The sequence below is a fragment of the Sinocyclocheilus grahami genome, unplaced genomic scaffold (genome assembly GCF_001515645.1).
Source record: "Sinocyclocheilus grahami isolate Dianchi unplaced genomic scaffold, SAMN03320097.WGS_v1.1 scaffold704.1, whole genome shotgun sequence".
Taxonomy (NCBI): domain Eukaryota; kingdom Metazoa; phylum Chordata; class Actinopteri; order Cypriniformes; family Cyprinidae; genus Sinocyclocheilus; species Sinocyclocheilus grahami.
This window is the reverse complement of record NW_015505883.1, coordinates 851,077-873,312: the sequence shown is the minus strand read 5'-3', so window position 1 is coordinate 873,312 and position 22,236 is coordinate 851,077. Positions and strand designations below refer to the sequence as shown.

The 22,236-nt window shown below is 38.7% G+C and overlaps 1 protein-coding gene across 1 annotated transcript in view; it reads right to left on the bottom strand.

Moving 5' to 3' along the window:
- LOC107559913 (kinesin-like protein KIF26A) overlaps positions 1 to 22,236 on the bottom strand; it is a 96,275-nt gene that overhangs the window by 11,123 nt on the left and 62,916 nt on the right. The window contains exons 5-9 of the mRNA XM_016243940.1: positions 12,952 to 13,135; positions 9,943 to 10,152; positions 7,830 to 7,923; positions 5,107 to 5,369; positions 2,436 to 2,619 (exon numbers count right to left, since the gene is read on the bottom strand). Of these exons, the coding sequence (XP_016099426.1) occupies positions 2,436 to 2,619; positions 5,107 to 5,369; positions 7,830 to 7,923; positions 9,943 to 10,152; positions 12,952 to 13,135 (935 nt within the window). The remainder of the gene's footprint in view (positions 1 to 2,435; positions 2,620 to 5,106; positions 5,370 to 7,829; positions 7,924 to 9,942; positions 10,153 to 12,951; positions 13,136 to 22,236) is intronic.

Sequence of the window (22,236 nt, the reverse complement as noted above, 5' to 3'; positions counted from 1 at the left end):
ATATTGCCAGGCCCAGAAACGGAGCATCACTACTCGTACCATCCCTCCCCCCATAACCTAACTAAGGTTGTTAAGACTATACTCCAGTTCAGAGTTCCCACAATGAGGAAAAAGTATGCCCTGAAGTGGAAACTTTTCACTTCTTGGTGTGGACAGTGACTGCAAGACCCAGTCAGCTGCCCAGTTGGTACAGTTCTGGAGCTTCTGCAGGAGTGTTTCTCAGCAGGGTTATCTCCCTTCACTCTGAAGGTGTACGTGGCGGCCATAGCTGCTCACCATGCCCCTCTGGGTGGTCAGTCATTGGAAAGAAACCCACTCGTTACTCATTTCCTCCGTGGCACTTTGAGGCTGAGGCCAGCACAGTGCACCAAGGTGCACTTGTGGGACCTGGCGGTGGTTCTGGAGGGCTTGTGCAATTCCCCCTTTGAACCCATTGAGGAGGTTCCAGATAAGTTCCTCACCTTGAAGATGGTCTTCCTCCTCACGATATCATCACTCAGGAGGAAAGGGGATCTTCAGGCACTGTCAGTTTCTCCCTCGTGCCTGGAGTTTGCCCCGGGCAATGCTAGGGCCTTCCTTTACCCGAGGCCCGGGTATGTCCCTAAGGTGCCTGTGCTGCAAGCCTTCTGTCCTCCTCCCTTCAAGGAAGCTAACCAGGCTAAACTAAATCTGCTCTGTCCAGTGCGAACACTGGACACTTGCGTCCACAGAGCTGCCCTGTGGCGTAAGGCAGATCAGTTGTTTGTTTGCTTTGTCCACCTAAGAAGGGCTTTCCGGCGACCAAGCAGACCCTGAGCAGATGGGTGGTAGAGGCTTTCTCTCACTTGCTTACAACTTTGCTGGCCTGCCGTCACCTATGGTGGTCAGAGCCCACTCGACCCTCCAAGGCCTTATTCATGGGTGCTTCCCTGCAGGAAATTTGTGATGCAGCGGGCTGGTCCTCTCCGCCCACATTTGTTTGGTTCTATAATCTGGACCTGGCTTATACCCTAGGATCCCAAGTCCTCTCGTCTTGATGTGTTCGCCTGATAAACACCAGACAGGGACTTGTTAGTATGGTGCAGTGGGCATTCTCATTCCCAAACCATTCCGACACAGCTTGGGTTCCCTGAGGGGGAACGTCTCAGGTTACGCATGTAACAATGGTTCCCTAAAGGGAACGAGATACTGCGTCTCTCTGCCATACTCCCTGCATCCCTTCATTCTATCAGAAGCTAACGTGCTATGCCGGGTGCAGCTTTCTGGTTGCTCACGTCACCCCGCCTGTGACGTCTTCCTTCTCCATTGGACTGAATCCACAAGTGCTTCAGAATGTGGTCACGCAGAGGCGTTACCAAAGCGTTTTGATGCAGCATCTCGTTTCCTTTAGGGAACCATGGTTACATACATAAACTGAGATGACACTCCCACACTGAGGTAATGTCGGGCAGAGTGAGGAGTGGCAAATAACAGATATAGAGAAGACCTGTGGCTGACAAGACTGTGTGTAATTTATTCATGAGCAAGTTACCCAGCCCATTATGATTCAAAGACAGAGCAAGATGGCCTAGATATACACCTATATTCATACCGTGCTCTAAATATATAGAGAAGTGAGTCTTGGTGATGTATTGTCTACTCATCTTTTCCCTGTGAATTTAACAGACCGTTAGAAACTAAAGGCTAACTTTGTGTTAAACTGGATGTTGTACTGACGAGGAACTGTTTCAAATATTATATTCTCAGCTATGTCTATGAATATACAGTTGTTCCTGCTCAATGACTATAAGAAGGATAGTAAAAGACCTTCTTCATTCATGGTTTAGCTACAATTTTTTTATTTCACACAAAATAATACAGAAATATGAAGGGTAAATTGACAATTGACCAACACTATGTTATTACACATGATGATATAGAGAAATGTTAGACTTTGAAACACTATATCATTACATTTGTGAAAAGCAGGAGGAACCTATTCCCTCTATTCCTAGCCATTTCTTGTCCGGCATTTGCTCTCTTGTTTTTCTAAAAGCCTGTTGAAATCAACAGACTTGATGAAGCCATTTAAAGATGTATTTAGCTATGCAAATTTGCACCGTGATGGCACAGTGACAGGTACCTATATACTATGATTAGAGGTGTTAGCGCTCATTAATTATTACTATGTTAAAATTCCCATTAAAGTTTAATGAAGTGGTCAAAGCAGACATGATTGATTTCCCTCCTACTATGATGGAGCGAGAGGCAAATTGAAGGGATTCTGGTAACTCTCTGATTTGGCCTGTAATATCACAGCTATTACATTAATAAGCGTAAGATGTATTTTCCCTTTCACTGGGAAAATGAGGAGGAGGAGAAGGAATTAGACTACACTGAGTTTAATCGATTTAGCACACGCAGAGCCTTCAACATCATAGCAGTATAATTTCACAAAGTGCAAACACAAGACTTACTTCCACCCTTGCCACTCTTCTCCATGCGGTACTGGTAGATATGTAAGGTGAACAGCATGTGGGAGTTGCGGCGGTCTTCCTCATCTGCATCCGGCCGGTTGGTGCTACGTGCTGCGATGGCGGCGTCAAGAAAAAGGGCGGCCTTCTCTGCAGTGGGAGCCCTTAATTCGCTCTGGTTCTGGAGCTACAACATGGAGAGGATTTTTAGGGGGGTGGGGGTGTGTGTGTAAGAGTGGGATTTATTCTGGCTTGTATTGACAAGTGAAACGAAACATGGATAGTGCTAGTTAGTCATACCACATTTTTGGTGATCCAAAATCTTGGTATGACTAACTCTATTTTGTGTTTTTTTTAATGTAAATTCAAGAAAAAAATAGATATTCCAGTTAATTATATACTTTAAATTTAATCTACTTTGATTATTATATCTTGATATTTAGAACTTTTAATTAATAAAAAAGTTTAATTAACTAATAGTTTAATTAATTAATAACATTAATCATAACAAATGAATGGCAAAACAATGCAACAACAGTTTTACATGATGTAAAACTTAATTAAACAAACATTTGATAGTATAATATGGATAATTCCAGTTCTAAATTCTGAATTATATTTAAAGCTTAGATATAAATATATAGAATTATAACATACGCACACACACACACATTTTTGGAAATGAAAACTATGAACTATCTTAAAATGTTTTATTCAATATTAACGTCATACTCAGTAAAAATGAATCTGATGTTATTCAAGTCAAAAATAGTATTTAATATGACTTCATTATTACTACAAAAACCAATAACAGTAATTTTTAAAGGTCAGATCTGGTAGAAATAGAATCTTCAAGTGTCAACTCCAAACTGTACTATTCATTGCATGTTGTCATATGGCTTATCCCTAGTTGGTGTTGACAAAGAAGAAGATCAAGATAACTGAGCCTCTTTACACAGCTCTAGACAATTAAATCAAGTCTCTGGGACAATCAGAGAAACAAATATGCCCATAGAGGGGGTAGGATTACTGATGAGAGTGAGTGGTGGATAAAGAGGGCAAGAGGGCAGCATATATGCTCCTGCAGAAAGCCTGATGAAACAAAGGGAATGAAACATCCACTGGCCATATTGATGGTCCTCTTCAAGGAAACAAGCAATTAGGCTGAATGGAATGGATCTATAGTTTTTCCTTGAAATTCCTGATAAGCTAACTTAATCAGTTGTATTCATCAAAAAGCAGCCATCAAAAAACAATAGTGGCCAACTGCCTGTGTCCAGCAAGACACAAAACTAAAGTAAGGAGACAATGCTAGGAGTAGTAATGGACGTATAAACCCACTCCCCAGATTTGAACTTCACAGGCCTCTAGCCAGTCTTTGATGTGCTGCTTCATATGGATCCCCCCCAAAAACAACATCTGATGCCAACACCTGGCAGTGCTTTTAACTACCCTCTACCTACCCCCAAACTCTACCTACCCCCTCCTGATATTTACCCCCTTCCAACAGAGGGTAAGGGGGAGGGTGGAATAGCACAGCAGCTCACCCAGATGGATCCTGATGGTGCACTGATTAAAAAGAACCACCACAACATCTGGCCTTTGATTTGAGATTTAGTGATTAAGCTCAGCTAAAAGTATTCTGTAATAAATTTTACTGTTAAGTGAGGGGCAGCTCAAATCTATGAAAACTACTTAACTGATAACAAATATGATACAATGATCAACAGAGGTGTGACCTAGGAATTTCTAGATATTGAGTTTTGATCCCATTCCCGTCTCTCTCTAGTGTCTCAAAATAGAAATATATTAAATATGAATTTAATTGAATACTTGCTTAATATGACCCCAAACTAGCATGTTGAACATATTTTGTGTTTTATATTTTTTTTATATTGTAAAATAATAAAATTGTATAATATAAAAATGTATTTATATTGTAAAATTTGACATTATAAATATATATATATATATATACAGTGGTGTGAAAAAGTGTTGTAATGTATTATTTTAATATTATTTTTGTACATTCTACAATACAAACAATATAAAACACAAAATATACACGCTACAGTTGTTTTGACAAATTAATAATTTTATACATCAAGGATGTATCATAATTATCTGTGTAGACTAAGAGTTTCAACAAACAAAGTTTTGCAATATAAAAACTATTTAGAAAAATTACAATAATATAAAATCAATCACTGAAAAGCTTTTTATCGGTCGGCCTCTATCAACAACTGTTCATTTTCCCTTTTTAAAGTGTATGTTACTACTATAAACTGTTGCATAAGATGGATGGTGTACCTTTATGATTTCATAGCCCATTTTTATAACATCAAATCACGAACCAAAACCAAACTTATCACAAATACGAACACTTGAACATACTTCAGTGTGATAAGAAATACCTAAAATTACAGAAAACATCTTTGGGAAAAACATTTATTTGAAGTTTAATTTGATTTATTTGTTTGGATCATGTCCCATTTGTTTACAAGGAGAGGGGGGAGGGGTTTATGACCTATACTCCAGGGGAGCAATCAAAATGTTTTGGCTTCCATTTTCAGGACATATGAGGCACACTTGGTAACTACATGACAAGCAAGACTGGGAGTCCTTCGTCAGGAAAAACAAGCTAAAGTCTATGTCTAGTTGTGGTCTTACTGACCTGTGTGCCACAGATGGGGTCCTCACGCAGGTAGACACCAGGCGACTGGCCGTCCTGCAGACTTCCTGTAGGCACATCAGAAAGCAGGTCCTGCAGGCTCTCGTCCTTGCCGTAGATTTCCACGGCTGACACCCGTACCGAGAAGCGTGTGCCAGTCTTCTCTTTGCGCTCACTGATGAGCTTAAACAGCCAGGAGATGGCACAGGGTGCAATGCCAAGGCTCTGCGTGGAGCTGTCCGAGCCAATCATGGTGTATGTCTTGCCTGGTGAGAGAGAGAGAGAGAGAGAGAGCTGTTGATTCTGGCAAGGTGATGATGATGATGAGCACTCAATGAGCAAGCATTTCAAGTACTGGTATTTGTACAGCTGATTTCTTGAGATATCGTTCCTGAATAAACCACCAGTCATATCACATTATTAGTACTTGAATAGCATCTCTGACTCAGAATCAATTCAGAATTATTATTTTTTTTTTATTTAAGATTTTTCGGTTTTTACTGTACCCTTACAGATGCTGTGGCAAGGGGGTGTGGTAAAACGTAGCTGGCAATGGGAGAATGAGTCGGGAGACGAGCGATAAGAAAGTAGGTTAAGTGTTTGACGATTACCACCTGTCTCCGATTTCAGTGACTTGCCTGGAGAGAGTGGATATAAGACACGACAGAACCAGGGTGCGTTTCCCAAAAGTTAGCCAAATATGGTCGCAATTTCCATCGTTACTAGTCTCAGCTTCAGACGTCATGCCCACGGACTGTTGGCTGAAGGTTTGATGCGTAAGGCATGCTGTCACGAATCCGGTCCATGAACTTTCCATTTCATTGACTCTCGCACTACACAAACTGTTGCATAGCACCCCGGACTACATTTCCCATCATGCATATAACACATGCAAAATGGGAAACACTTTGGCAGTTTAACGGTCCATCTGGAAACAAAGCAGTTGTGACTCCAAACCCCTCATTGATGAAGAAATTTGTTGTGTTTACAACTGCAACAATGATTACTTATCAGGATCAACTAAACACCGGATTTTCAAAAGTATGTGAAGTTCACGGCATAGACTCTTTATGACTGAAGATGACATTCTTTTATGAATGATTAATTGGCTGCATGCCGGTCTGTTATTGTAGGGGCATCGACTTTACACAGCCCTAAAAATGATGCTCAACAAAACAAACTGTGATTGATTGGTTTACATGTCTGTCAGACGGTCTATTAGGTGGCCAAGTTGGTCAATGAAAGCTGTAATGGAGTCAAGACCTTCTGCTGTCTATATAAGACTACATTGTAACCAACATAGTTCAGTTTAGTATTTTCCGAATCAGTAGTTTCAAAGTTGTTGAAAACTGCCGCTCCCAACCTGTGGTTAAAAACATAGTTTCTTGATAATAAGTGGACTTAAATAGATTACGCACTTGAGCATAATAAGCAAGCTAACACGTAGTATAATCTATATCTTTCATTCCATAAATGTACAAATTTCATTCCACATCTTTAAGTTCGCTAAGAGAGTTAAAGCGCCATTTCTGAAAAGTGTGTATGTGGGTACTTGCTCGAGTACCACGGGGGAAACCCGGAGTGATGAAAGGAAACCCTCAGAATAATGCAGAACAGAAATAGCGAATCAGTACTCAGGTGCCATATTTGTTATTTACTTCAATAATCTGAAATTAATTTGATCTCAAACTGAATAATTAGCACAAGTTATAACCACCACCTGCTTGACGTAATTAACGACAGGTCTAACAAACATGGTTTGAACGACAAATATGCAACGTTTATGGGAAACAGTCATGACTCATGTCCTTTACAAATCTTACACCAATTGTGAATATGACATGAGACACTGCATTTTGTCAACAGCTTGGTTTCTATTTCTGCTTCATCATGTTGGTTGGCCCCACCCACAAATCCCATCAGTCCAAAATCAAGCTTCACACAGCCATCAAATATGATTGGCTGTGACTGTATTGCGTCGCACAGCATTTTTGCATTCATTGGGATCTTACTGCATCGCATCACGTTTGGAGTGTAATTGTATTCTTTATTATAAAAGAATAAAGTTTGTTTTCTTTTCATCACAACGTAATTACTTTCTCTTCCGTGAAAGTAGTTTTCTTAACATAACCAAGTGGAAGGGTAAAATAATAAATAAGAGGATATGTTAAAATGTAAATAATTCGTATGTGGAATGTGTTTGTTCACAATAAAATTATATCTCATATACAGGAAAATCTCTACATTATTTCCCTTTAAAATTTCAGTTTTATAAATGTTACGTTAGAGAAGTTTAAGAAACGACATGGTTTAGAGCATCATTTAAACAATAAATGAATAAATAATAACAAAACAAACAACTAGAGATGAATACAATCCCACATGGACAGTCTGGCTTTAAAAGAGTCATAAATAATGCTTAAACACTTAGACTGCATGTAGTAAATGATGCAGGAAACCATTGCAACATCTAACAAGCATAATTGGCGATAGTGCAGAACTCTGATGCAGTCTACTGTGAGGGTCAATTAGTCCACTAGATTAGCCTCTAGTCATTCATATACACACACTCACAATTAAATGCCCCACTCATGCCCATTCTGAAAAGCAAAAGCACTTTTTTTAACTTCGGTTTTGATATTAGACATCAAAGTGTCTTGCAAACTGTGGAACAAGATCAGTGGGTGTCACATTCAGTTCACTGAAGATTATTAAGGATAACTTACCAACTTTGACATGACCGAAGCAGAAAATACATCCATCGGCTCCGTTGACCACTGATTGAATAACTTCAGCCACTGTCCCTGAGCAAACTTCAGCCTGTGGAAAACAATGAAACACTCAAAACTTATCTGGTATTATAATAAGTTAACACATGCATCATATAGCTAGTCAGCTATAAATAAAGTCAATGGGGTCCAAAATACTTATACATACATTCTTGTATATACACATACTGTAAATAAAAGCAAAAACCATGTAGACATCCAAGATCATTTTAGCACATGTACTATATTGCAGTTCCCAATATACTATAAATAAAGTATATTTACTTGTTTTTTTTAAGGGCAACTATGCTGCACTGAGGGAAAATGTTTATTTCAAAGTCTAAAGAACAGTGCACATCAGAGTCTGAGTAATCAATGTTCTGATGGGTTTCAACATTCAGTTGAGCTGTGAAACGTAACCAAACCTTTTTTGGCACAGTAGAAAGTAGCTAATCTTTTCTTTGATCCGGAGATCATTTATTCAATAGCAAAAGAAAACTACAGAAAGCACCAACAAGGCAGATCCTCATCACAGATTCATCAGACATGGGGGCCTTTACACCGGCCGCACTGTGCAGCCATAACTCTACAATCTGTTCCACTAGCCTCAGTCCCTGGAGACAATTTGCAGCAATTTCCTCCCATACATCATAACACACACACACGCACACACACACAAAAACGGAACAACAGCTCAGTGAATATGTCCCCGCAGTCTCACTAAACCACAAACACAGTAGATTTTAGAGGATTTACAGTTACATGACTTCACTGGCACTGAGAACCGAGACCTCAAAGCCTTCTGCTGGCCGTGAGTAAAGGAACTCTTAATCGATAAGCTCCATAGATCTTGTCTTGTGCATGTGAGTTCTTTAACTAAAACTTATATTACAGTTCAGTTCCTTAGCAAAGGAAAATGGCTTTGCTGTCCAATATCAACATATTTTAAAGTAGCATCCAAACTGAAATGGAACCTCAAAAGTGAATATTTTGGAATGTTACTCATAGGCAGCAACTCTAATATATTGTAATAGAGTTTGTTGTTAGCACATTGCTAAGCTAACAACATGACACTTCAATAAGCATATACATATAGTTAACACAAATATTAGGTAAAATAGAATGTTTAATTAGACTTAAATATTTTTATCAATGTTTTTGGTACAGAAGGAAATGTACTGATAATCAAAATTTCTCATAACACTTCCACCACTCGTTTTTTACATGTATACTAATGTCGTATGACCAAAATGAGCATAGTAAGCACGTACTCAAGCCGTACAGCCAGATTTTTTGATAACAACAAACTACTGAAGACAATTATAGATGCCTGTGTTGACAAATGTTAATGTGAGGGAATTAAGAGAACTCATAAATTCTGGAGATAAATAACACTGACACTGGACATGGTTACAACATTCTAATGACCTGCGTTCATGCACACTGTCAAATGGAGTATATTTGATTGGCTATGAATTCGGATGTATGCATACGCTAAGCAGTTATGTCAAAACTGAAGCATACTTTTGGCGTAAAAATTTGTCCAAAATTATGTATCTAAGATCTATAGTATATTAGAAGACACCATATTGTCCCTGTCTGTCTTTGCTTGACATATTTTGAAGCAGAACTTATAATATCTGGCTTCAGTACTTCAAAATGACAACCTTAAGTGGCTTTATGTCACACTTAATTTGCTCACACTTAATCATCTTCAAGTTTGTGTGTCTCCTAAAGTTCCTCTTTCCTATTTGTATCCATTAGTTAGCCACTTATCTAAAGATGGATGCCACTGCAGCTTTGGAGGACAGATAATGAACTGTGAATAAGCTGCTAGATATGCAAGTCTGGAATTCAAACTATTTTCTCTACTTAAAGATACAGCTGTTGGGCTCATACTTTGAAGAAAGATGGCATCCCAAAACAGGCCTTTTTACATTAAGCCCCTTGCCCTGCAAAGAATGTGTGCGTGTGTTTCTCAAATATATTTTTAACACTAACAAAATATTTTCACTTCAAAACTCAAAAGCAAATGGCAACAAAATGATAACATCTTCACAGCGGCTCTTACTTGAGAGGCATCTTGGGAAAAAACGGCGTCGAAGGCAAACATCTTTGGGGCGGGCAGCACTGCTCGTCTATGCACTGAGGTGGGCTGTGTGTTGAGTGAGGGATCGTAGAGGGTCAGCTGTTTCTTATGGGTGTCCACCTTCAGGAAGGACATGGACTCGGATGAATCCACAACCCCCAGAGATGGACAGATCCGAATCATAACTTTGACCTGGAACAAAAAGAAAACAATGCTATTAAAATATAAGCAGAAGCAGAGAATTACATTGACACTATAGGTCACATAAAGTGATTGATAAGTCAATGACAAGAAATAGCTTCCATGATTTCCAAAGGAAAGTCTAGTTTAAACACATGCCTAATTCTTAGAATTTTAACTTTGTATTCATGTTGGTTTCATGCAGTTTTGAAAGTGTCAAAACTCTCAAAATTATTTCGATAAAAGCATCTGCCAAGTTCACAAATGTAAATGTAAAATGTCATGTGGCATAACCATGAAGTAAAAAGTAATGGCATATTTTCCTTACACTCTGTGTAACCATGTGAGTGAACAATGTATTAATAAAAATCATAGTTTTTGGTAAATCACACCACATGACATTTTACAACCTTGTTATAAAAAAGGTTAACGTATCTGAACGTATCTGAAATTTCATTCAAACAAACAAACAAACAAACAAAAAACATATCATTAGCCCTATCAAAAAAAATTGCCTTAGCACTTATGACTGTGGAGTAGCTGTTACTGTTTCAACAAGAACTGCTTTCAAGTCAAACACAGCTGAAAAAGCTGAAAAAGAGAGGGAATGTTCCTTGAAAGAAAAAAAAAAAACTTTATCGTGTCATCACTGTTGACCACATACAGAGTAAACTAACAAAACCAGCCATTAACTAATATACTGCTTTTGGTAATACCACACATTGTCACAGTTGTGTCATGGTTCACTGCTAAGACCATTTGCAGCGAATACAGTAAAGCAAAACAAACATACTGTAAGAGAACCTCGTGCCCTTAATACAGCATTCAGAGCTGCTCAAAGCCACACTATTCCACGGTTGATTTGTAGCAGAGATATAATTACAACATTCGGGCTCCAGTGCTACGAAACAATGTCTGCACTGCTGATCATCTTCCACGGCACCCGGGGCCAAGCGGCATGCCTGCGCCACAGCGGCGGCCTGACGTGAACTCCCCTTCCCCCTCAGGGGCCGATTACACTGATGGACATGTGCACGTGGTGAACGAATTACGCCGGCCGTGACATTGGAAATAAGCTTCCATATATGACTGGCCCCCAAATGGAACCAGCCACCCAGACACCACAGAAATGTGGGCTTGAACCGTTGAGTTTTACATTTGTTGGCAATTTGATACGTGAGGAGAGTTTGATCCCCCCATAGCATGGCTGCTGGCTTCACACCTCCTAAACTCTGGCCTAGAAATTATGTCCCACAAGTTTCTGAGGCACTCCAAACAGTAATTATCTTGATGTGTCAGAATCTACCGACAACTTGTGCTCTGTAATAATTTTAAGTTTTGAGGCATATAATAGCTTTGTGTGAGGAACAGAAAACAATATTAAGTTTAAGTAAGTACGAACCGTCATTGTAAGTCAGACTAGTTTTTGTGGTATGTTTCGCATAAGTCAGACCGGCGTCAGCATATTTGTAACTGATTAAGCATGTTGAATCATTGTTGGAGTCTGTGAGTGAGGGAGATCACTCTGATTGGCTGATTAGCTTAGTGAACAAGAACAAGAAGAAAAAACGGAAGAGACTAAAGCTAGCAAACAAAGTCAATAGGACTCACAATAAAGGCTCTTCTATTTTTCCTCTTCATCTCATGATTTTCATCAAATCTGTCTTTGATGAGCGAGATTGGTGTAAAAATGGTAAGCAAAGTGCTTTATTTATGGTTTGTACATTTGCGGTCATAGCTCTTCTGGTTTCTCTTATTGAATGATGAATACAGACTACTGCTGCCTGCTGGAATGTAGAGCGATTTCCTCTCACAGTTGGCTGTAGTCATTTTACAGCACTTTGCGGTGTATTAATGCACAACTTTTTGCAAAATATTTGGGGTTTTAGTCATTTTCAACCAAAAATGAATAAAAAATCTTCCCATACATCATTCACTCAATCACATTTGCGCCCATTCAAACTTGCATGTCACAACTGGTCATGAGACACGTGAGAACCAATGACACCAAATTGACATCATTAATAACGTGAATGGGATTTCAGAGCTCCATTGGAGCTATTTTCAGCTTGTTCTTCACACAAATCTATTGCATGGCTTCTGAAGTCTTGGAATATAGTGCAAGAGTCATAAGATCCACTTTGATGTTGTTTTTGTCCATTTTTGGAGCACGATAGCAGCTGGAATTACAGCACATCTCTTGCATCCTTCTGGACAATTTGGTCATTGTGCAAACAAAATGGTTACAGACGGCTGGGCCATTATTCTAATGCATGTAGCTTTTTATAGATCTCCCAAAAGCTGCCAACAACTGGAGTCCATTCAGGCAGCATCAGATGCGTGTTTGCAGTAGTAGGAACAGGAAGCTCATTAGTGAGGCTGGGATGTAATGAGTCCATTCTCAGTGGGTACTTATCAATCATTTCAGTGGGCTACAGCTTTTGGCATGATGTTCTACAATCATCTCTCAGAACAGGTGGCATCTAATCTGGAACAAATCCTCTCCATCACTATATATACTGTAATATGGTGCTAAAGACAAACCCTCTGGACAATGAGGAGGGGTGGTGTGTAGATTCTGAACAACTAGCTACGCTTGGCCACAATCATAATCCGCGATCCCAAGCACACAATCTGTTCATCATCAGCAAAATAACCATCACTTTCTATTTGGGTTCGACTGGATATTGGATGCTAAGTATTTCAAACATTTTGTAATGGTGAGAATTCCAAATCAACAACCTAAATGGTGCAGTTAAAAGAAGAAAGCATTTGTCATACTGCTCTGATGTGGTGTGCTGGTTGTCTGACCTTGCCCATGCCAGGGTTCTCCTTGGCCTTTGTCCCCGCCCTGAGAAGACATGGTGGAGCAGGTGGAGGCGAAACCTGGAGGACAGCACTAAAGTTAGTAGCGTAGATAGAGGGCTCCTGGGGGTATACCAGTGGCGGCTGCTGCTTCTTTCGTTTGGATGATAGATTCAGCTTCTGAGCAGCCCTGAGAATATAGACAAAAAAAAAATAAAATAAACAAACACACATTAGGAGCTTATAATATTGAGTCAAATGAATGTGAGAACTTTTTTTAGGTTTGTGCATTATTTTTTGGTTTGAGAAACAGATCGTCATGCAATTCATGCCAGAACCAGAACCACGAGAACATATGACCCACCTGTGTTTGCAAAAACAAGACCTATTCAGGTTATCCAATCACAACAGATGACATGTATATATAGAAGTCTTAAAGACACAGTAGCAACAACTGTCTGTTCAGTTCTAAAGTTTTGGGCAAAGGTTGGAAAACCCTTATGAAAAACAACATTTTGGTGTACTTTGTGAACTTCAGCCAAATATATATACATTATATATACACAAAGGTGTAGAATGAGGTATTTTGTAGCATTAAAAGCAAAGGTTCGTCGACCAAAGTAGTCGACCAAAACCCCCCAAATCCAATTGCTCTCTCAAAGGGGGTTCCATTAAAATCAAGCCAAATCCCTTTGTCACCACAGCGAAGTGATTTTCCAAGGAACCCTACATGTTTTAAGAATATTCTTTTTCACTCAGACAGATGTGTGTATGTAAGAAAATCATTTTTGGTCTTTTCCTGATTGATTTAATGGTAGAGCTTGACATTTAAAACTCAATGCTATAAAATCAGACCTGAAAGGTCAAAAGCCCCCTATCGCATTGCCAAAGTAAACACAGACCAACTCCGTCTTTCCCCACAGGCAGTCTTCCCCCTCTTTATTTCACAACTAAATAGGCACACTGGGCTCAGAAACCCTTGAAAAATGTCCTCTAAAAATGTAAAATGGTGTCTAATGGGGTCAGCCCTGTGGTTAGCCCTAACATTAGCCATTTGCTAAGTTTGGCTTTACAGTGACCCAGTTACAATCTTGAAATGAATCTAAAAATCTATGTGAGATGTCACTCCTGGACCCCAGAAATAGTAGAGCAATAAGAGCAACAAGCAACAAGACCTTTACCTTCCCAACAAGCTATATCATAAGACTGAACTTTTCAAATGTTCTTGTGATTGAATGAACCTATGAGTAAAACCAGTGTGAGAGGAACGAATGAGTGCAAGTGAGGGAAACTAAAAGATTGAGAGTGAGAGAGAGAAAAGAGAAGTGAAAAACCAAAGGCTATCGAGTGACGTTTTGGGGCTCAGCTCACATTAAGAGGTGTATTAAGGCTGTTCTCTTTGGCTGAAGTGTAACAGTGGAGAACTAACTAAAGGAAAGCTATCTGCAGCACAGCAGTCTTTGACTAAATCTGACTGTGATCACACTAAATGCAGCAGTAATCAAAAGTGAAGTACACCGAAAATCACACTCTGAACAATACTTAAATGCTAAGAGCACACATTACAGTAGCACATTGGATCGCTAATGTAATTGCCATCCCACTCTTCTTTTTTCATCCCTTACACACATTATAGAGAGCATTTTTTAAAAGAAGAGAAGAATAACACATCAGGTGAGTTGTACATGTGCTCTTAGTATATTGGTTAGATAAGGTTTTGAAAAACTTGTACACTATTTTTTAGGTAAAATTAAAATTTACTGGCTATAAAAAAATTTAACCATAGAGTAAAAGGTAAGTTTCTTACATATTCAGTACATGTGAGTGTACACATTTTAATCATTAAGTAAGGTTTTTTTTAATTAAGGTAAAAAGTACATGTTTAAAATATCAGGAATTATTAATTAAAGAAGATAAGTATGTTTTTGGAAAGTCACACCACTCATCATTTTACAACCAGAGCTAACCTGAACTAAGGTAAAATTATTTTCTTTTATTTATTTTTTAAACAATTTTTTTAGCATGTTTCTGCACAATGGCAGCACCACATGACTTTGTTAGTCACTATATCAGAATTTTAAATGGCCTTTTTTTTTATTAATACATACTACAAACTATTAATTACATTTATTTAAAATATACGAGAAAATAAGTGTCACATGGATTTTTTTTAAGGCTTCCCATAAAACTATGCTCTCAGTTAATTTTTGTAATTCTAAATCCATCACGTTTGCATTATAGGAGTACAATGCAAACGTGATGAATTTAGAATGACAAAAATTATGGAATATTTGTATGCTAATTATGTTTGTGCAACCTGTGATAGGATCAAATCAAATGAAAGTCAGGAGATGGGAAAGCAGAAGAGAACAAGAGGGAGTCAAATCTGGGCATTATAGAGTGTGCTTGTGACAAGAAATGTCTTTCTTGCCTTTTTTTTTTCTCTGAGACGCACAATCCCTGATCATTAGTGTACGCACCAGCCCTTTGGACGTTCAAGTGTGTGTTCCCCAGTATGTCTGGCAATTCTACACCCTTCTTTCTACCCCTCTCTGCATCACTCCATACCTCTAGAAGTGACAACCCCTCCCGTCCTTTTTACTCTCCCTCCATTTTCTCTGCCCCACCCCTCTTTTCTCTAGCTCCTTACAGCCATCCGTGTCAGCCCGAGAGCACACTCAGAGAACACACTGCTAGCAGATGAAATAGATATAACATCCAGGAGGAATACAGGAGCGGCCCCTCCCCGGGGAATCGATGGCCCACAAGAGGATGCAAGAGAGAGAGAGAGAGAGAGAGAGACAGAGAGTGAGTGAGTGAGTGTGTGTGTGTGTGCGTGTGTGTGTGTGTGCCTGCATGTGTACAAACAGATGCAGAGGATTAAAGAAATGTGTGAACACTGCATTCAGAAAGCATTATGAGTGAAAGACAGAGAAATTAACAAGTAGTCAATAGAAGTTTTTGTGTGTGATGATGTAACGTGCATATATTTCTCTTGTAAAATTATCTTTAAGAATGTAAAAAATATTGGTATAAATATATGAAATAAAAGAATATTGAACTAAATTTCTTGAATTGAATAAAATATGAATTAGAAAATAAAATAAATGTATTTAGGTTTAAACATTTTGAATACTACAAGTCTACATTTATAATCAGGTTGACCAGAAATGTTGAAATTAAATAAAATAAAATAAAATATTAATTTTTGTTTTCTTTAAATTGATCTGGTAATCCGTTTTAAAACAAACACAATCAAACGAATGAATGAATGAATGAATGAATGAATGAATGAATGAATGAATGAATGAATGAATGAATGAATGAATGAATGAATGAATGAATGAATGAATGAATGAATGAATGAATGAATGAATGAATGAATGAATGAATGAATGAATGAATGAATGAATGAATGAATGAATGAATGAATGAATGAATGAATGAATGAATGAATGAATGAATGAATGAATGAATGAATGAATGAATGAATGAAAAATAATTTAGGGATGTTCAGATACTTTCATTGAAAAACATTTTTTTGTAGTGAATGAACAGAATGAATATTCTGTTATTGTATATTCAATCTTTGGGGAAACCCCCCAAAATGCAACTTATAAATTGGGAAGGTTTGAGATTAAATGCTTGTACAGTAATAAAGCACTTCACGAATCCACAACAACAGCTCAAGCATTCTCAGCACACATACCTGTACACTAATGCTGAAATTAATTGCTTGTTGAAGCACACATGCTCTCTCCCTCTCTATTTCATTCTCTCCATCTCCTCAAAAAAAAATGGCTCAGTTCATGAATGGAGAGCAGCAATAAAGCATACGTCCATGTGCTTGCACTTTTTACTTGTCCACCAGCTCAAGCTCACATGCTGCTCTAAACAAACATGCTTTGACATGTTCCACAGTCAATGAGCAATCCATATCCCAGGTATGTATAAACAATCAGACAGCAGCCTTTGTAGAGTTTGGCAGGTGAGCTCAGAGGACGGAGCGAGAATTCCTGGCGTTAAGACGGGTGTGTTGCAACTGACGTCTATGGGTCAAAAACCACTGCACACACACACAGACACACAGAGAGAGAGAGAGAGTGAGAGATAAAAAAACCTTTAAAAGTACTCACACTTCTTTCCAATCCATCATCTAATGTATTCACAACTCATAGCCAGAACGACGCAGGCGGGACGTAAAAAAACTGTACTGTCTGTGTGTTCATATTTTGCCATCAAAAAAGAGCGATTCAAAAACAAACTAGTTAAAAAGTCATTGCAAGTGGTTCTCCGGTGATCACTGCCCATTCTCAATGCACAAACATCTGCAGATGATGGAAGTTTAAAGTCATTACATTATCTCCAGAACTTTTCTTCTTCACATTCATGTCATTTAATTCCCCTTTGCACCATCCAGTGAGCACCAAACCACACTAGTACTTCTCTCTGCCTTTAATGCTCTCCCTCCCTGGAACAGTGTCAGTTAGTCCATTTCTTGTGTCAGGCATCCTGGTCCTTTTTGTCATCTATTCCTCTTCTTATCCCTCTTGTGGAGGAGAGGGGCTGGAATCCAGCAGTCGGGATTCACCTCTTGCTGCCGGAGGAGTGCTGGCAGCTGTCCTGCACTGAAACACATGCACACAATTCCTCCCTCTCTCTTTCTTTACATAGTCCACCCCCTTTTCACTCCCCATGGCCAGAAAAGGAATCAGAGCTTTGTGTTGAAATTGGAATGGATTTGAGTGTGTGTGTGTGCATAGAGTTGGGGGCTGAGGAAGGGGATTTTGAAAGTGAGTGGATGTGTGAACCAATGCACGTATTATGCCTGGCTTGCTTATCTACTGTTGTGAGAGCCAAACAATCTGGCTTGTTGTCAATAATCTTTGCAGGCAGCCTTCTCTGCCTTTCAGCTTTTGTCGAATTAGAAAGAGGAATTCCTCAAGCCGACTGAGTCATTAGCCTGTAGAGCCATTAGCTTGTTGTAAGGATTTCTTTCGCTTCGTCCAGATAGCCTTTGTAGATAATTGCCATCTTGGCCCTATTTACCATCCTTGACATTTCTTTTATAGTAACAAGGTCTTTTTTCTTTCTCTTGACAAAGCTCCAGACACTATGGATCACCGTGAGTGATATCAGACTACATTACTAACCTGTATCTCCAACTATTATCAATCACCATAAGATCAGCAGGTTGTTTACAACAAACATATGTGTTTTTTATCCTTTTATGGATGCTATGAGTTATCAAACTACAAGCAAATCTAAAAGTATGGCATAAAATGCTCTGGGATCAGTGTAGATGATGTTTTTAATAACTATCGATGTGAAGAAATAATCAAATAGTATGTTTTTGGTTTGCCATGAACCCCAATAATCAGAACATTCAATGAGAAACAACCTCAGCTACTTCAATTTGCCAGCCTGAAATCAGAGCCAAAACATATCCAGGACATTGCTTAGTATTGGGAAAACAAAAACAATATCCAGTAGAACAGGTCATAGTCAGTCTCTTATACCAATGAAGGCACATTAAGTCCTCAGTCACTTACTAAAGTAATGAATGTGCCAATCAAGGCTTAAACTCTTCCTGTGATTAAGGCACTATGACATCACTTCATGGGCATCGAAAGATGATGTCATACTCTTTTACCCACAGTCACTGGCCTGAAACAAGATTTAGTAGTCAGGTCAAAAGGCTGAGAGTAGAAACCCACGCATCACAGAGAAAGCTTTCAGTGTCCAACAAGATTCATCAAGCTATTGAAACATGTTGCAGTACAGTAAGATATGTTGTATGTATGTTGAGCTTTCAAGTAGTCAGACTCCTAAAATGATATATTATATATAGTATATATATATATACAGTATATAAGGCAGAATAGGCAGTTTAGCAGAATGTTCAAGCTGCTCTTTTCCATACAATGAAAGCTTTTAGGTGTGCTGTCCTGTTAAAAGTAGGCTACAGTAGCCTACTTTCTTACATCAAAATATCTATTCCTCTCATGTATCTTTAACATTTACCTAATATTTGGCTACTGTTTAAGTTTCTAAGTTTCTCCTATAGCCATAATAAGAACCATAGATGCAACATAAGACATGTGAGACAGGATTTCTTTAAATAACCAAAGACATATGGAGTTGGCTGTACAGTAACCAGGAGTCTTAAGTTTCTTTCCCACGGAGGCAAGAAACTGTGTTGTGACAGAATGAAATCCAGAAAGAGTGTGTGAGAAAGTTTTTAAAGTGATGCTGGTCCACAGCTGCACTTTGACTGAAATTATCAATCACTTGAATATCATTCTTTATATTTTCTGCAACATACTTTCTCGCAATATACTTTAGTGCTAAAAGGGTTTGATCATAAGTGCAAAGCAAAAATCTCAATCTACAGGAAGTACTAAGTACAAAAGTAAGAAAAGAATAAACTCAATCTCATTCACTGGAATAATTAGATGAACAGTACAGATATTATTTTGTTGTAAGCAGCGGGAAAGGGGGTCTGCTCTCAACCTCCATAACTAAACACTTCCTTCGAGCACTTATGACCTGAGGCGTCAGTCACCCGGTAACATTATCCCTCATTAAAACAAAGTGTACATGAGAGCACACTGTGTGAAATCTGTAAAATTGGAGCATTATGTCAATACAGAAATCACCACAGGGCAGCTTTGGCTGTTCATTGAGCTACTACTGTAAAATATAGCCTAATCATAATGTAGTGTAGCTCATAATTACCATAAGTCATTGAGATGTGTAAAGTGATGGGTTACTACATATTGCATATCACAATTGTGTAAATGAGATCAGATGTGCTATAGAGTTCCTTAGTCCCCCTCGTGGAGAGAAAAAACTGGCCTGGTCACAGTTCTTAAATACATTATATAGAATTATTATTAGAAACTAAAAAAATATATAGAAATTATTATCTGTGGTAACTGACAGCATGCTAAAATGTTATCCATAGATATTGATTTGTAAAAATAAATAAATAAATACATTTAAAAACAGCTTCTAATATTTCCAACACATGTAATAAGAAGATTAAAAACAATAATGCTAATAATCCACTCAACAATGAAAGATCCAATGAGGCATAAAAAAAGAATACAGAGTGTGAAAAATCAAGAAAAGTAGGGACAAACGACAAGGTGGAAGGAGAATAAAAAGAATAAAATTGCATCAAATGTGTGGAGAGCGAGGGACAGAAATATATGGACAGACAGAAGGGGAGAGGAAGGGAGGGGGAGGCTGAGTATGAGACACAGAGGTGAAAAACCAGAGAGCCAAAAATCTGAAAATGAGATGGAAATTAAAAAAGAAAGAGGGTGAGGATCTCCCGAGAGTGAAGAGAGACGTTGGTAATGACAAGCAATAGGGACCTCATTAAGTAGTCTAGAATTTTGCTTGAGTTGCGGTAAAACATGCTACATGAATAAGTATGAACTGTTCACTTGGGTGGTATTGGGCTGGGAAATCAGGGGAAGGTTGAACACTAATTAGACACAATGCTGTTTTCAGATTTTTTTTTTTTTTCAAAGCTTAACCGGGTGGATCGTGATGGGATTGTGAGCCGCTGCTTTTGTTCTCTCCAGCCACAACAGAGGATATTCGGGCTGGATGACCTCATGGGAATTTTCAACTTCAACCACATCTGTGGTCTGAAAAGACAATAGGTAATAAACCTTTAAATGTATATTCCACTCGGTCTGGTAACACAATTAATAACCTTGGTTGATCTGATCTGTATTCCACAAATCCGGGCAAATCGGAGACCTCTTTAGAAGAGCCGTCGGTTCCCTCTTTTTCCTTATTTACTGTTTTCCCTAGTGAAATGAGTTTCAATTGTTATTTAGGGTTTGTTTTAATCAGCATTCTCGAGAAATGAAAGCTTTGAGACGACTAAAAAGCTGGTGACGGTGACTTGTCTGTCATGCTTACTGTGTGAAGTACAGAGCTAAAGCAATTAAGAATCAATCCTTGTTACGTTACCAAACCGTGGGAAGCCTGAGAGCAGCTACAGCCTCTATTATGAGCAGAGTGCTAGCATATATTTCCAACCACCAAGTATGTATTTTCCCGCACTATACAAGAGATTAACTATAATCTCAGTTCAAAAAAATACTTTTTTAAAAAACCCAAAGGCCTGCAAACAACACTTTTTCCTGACTGAAACAGAGACCCCCTAGACCATACGGCACTTGGAATTTGACTGATTTGACAGCATTTATTTCCTCTATAGTGTTGCAGCAAACATCAGCTCTTCTACAGCCCCATGTCTATTGAGTCCATGCACATGAGTCAGCAGATTCATGCCGACTAGGGGACTCACTGATGCCTGCTGCTCTTCCTGTGGTGACCGTATGCAAGTGGGCTGGCTAGTCTTCCTTACACAGCAGTTTTCAATCTTTCCCCTGAGCTGTCACAGACCCCCAACTGTAAGCATGAAAAACACCAACTGTTTGCTGTATATGTCCTTGTTTATTTAGGAAAAAGGTTTAGGTGGGTGCTATACTATGCCTGCTTTGCATAATTGTCCCTAAAAATGCCATGTTCGTTCTGTATCTTCTGTTCTGCCCTGTTCCATACTTCAAATTTAATTTGAGCCCTTTTACACTTGGTATTAATTAATCCTGGGTGTTTCAATAAAGTGAAAGGAAGTGTATCGGTTCCCTCAAAGTACTTTTGAATCTGTCCAAGGATGCAGACAGATGTGTGCAGAGTGTGAAAAGTTAAAGCACTGCATGTCACAACTGCAGAACTAACGCTAAATTATGTATGACTGTGTCCCAAAAAAAACACTGAAGGATCACCTACTTGCACATAAGGTCTTCAATGTGACATATGAAGTGATGGACACTATTGGTCAAAGGTTTGGAAAAATTATGTTTTTTAATACTTTTGAAAGAAGTATTTTATGCTCACCAAGGCTGCATTTATTTGACCAAAATACAGTAAAATATATGATGTGCAAAAAGCTGGCGATGTTTTGATGAGGAAACAGGTTTAGTTATCTGGTATTCTATATTCTGTAAATGAATCGCTGTTTGTGTAGAACAAATGCAGAAAGCTTCAAGGTTGTGACGCATTAGAGAGAATCCATTGTGATGCTAAAACGCTGACAGTACATTTGTTTCACAAGTGCTTCAAAGGTGAGTCTGCCTCCTTTCAGACAAAACAAAGAAGCTTTAGTGTTCTTCGTGTTTTCAAGGTGATAATCACCCCAGTGAGAACTGTTTGGGCTGAGAGACTCACAAAATGGGGGTTATTCATACAACCTGGGGGGGGGGG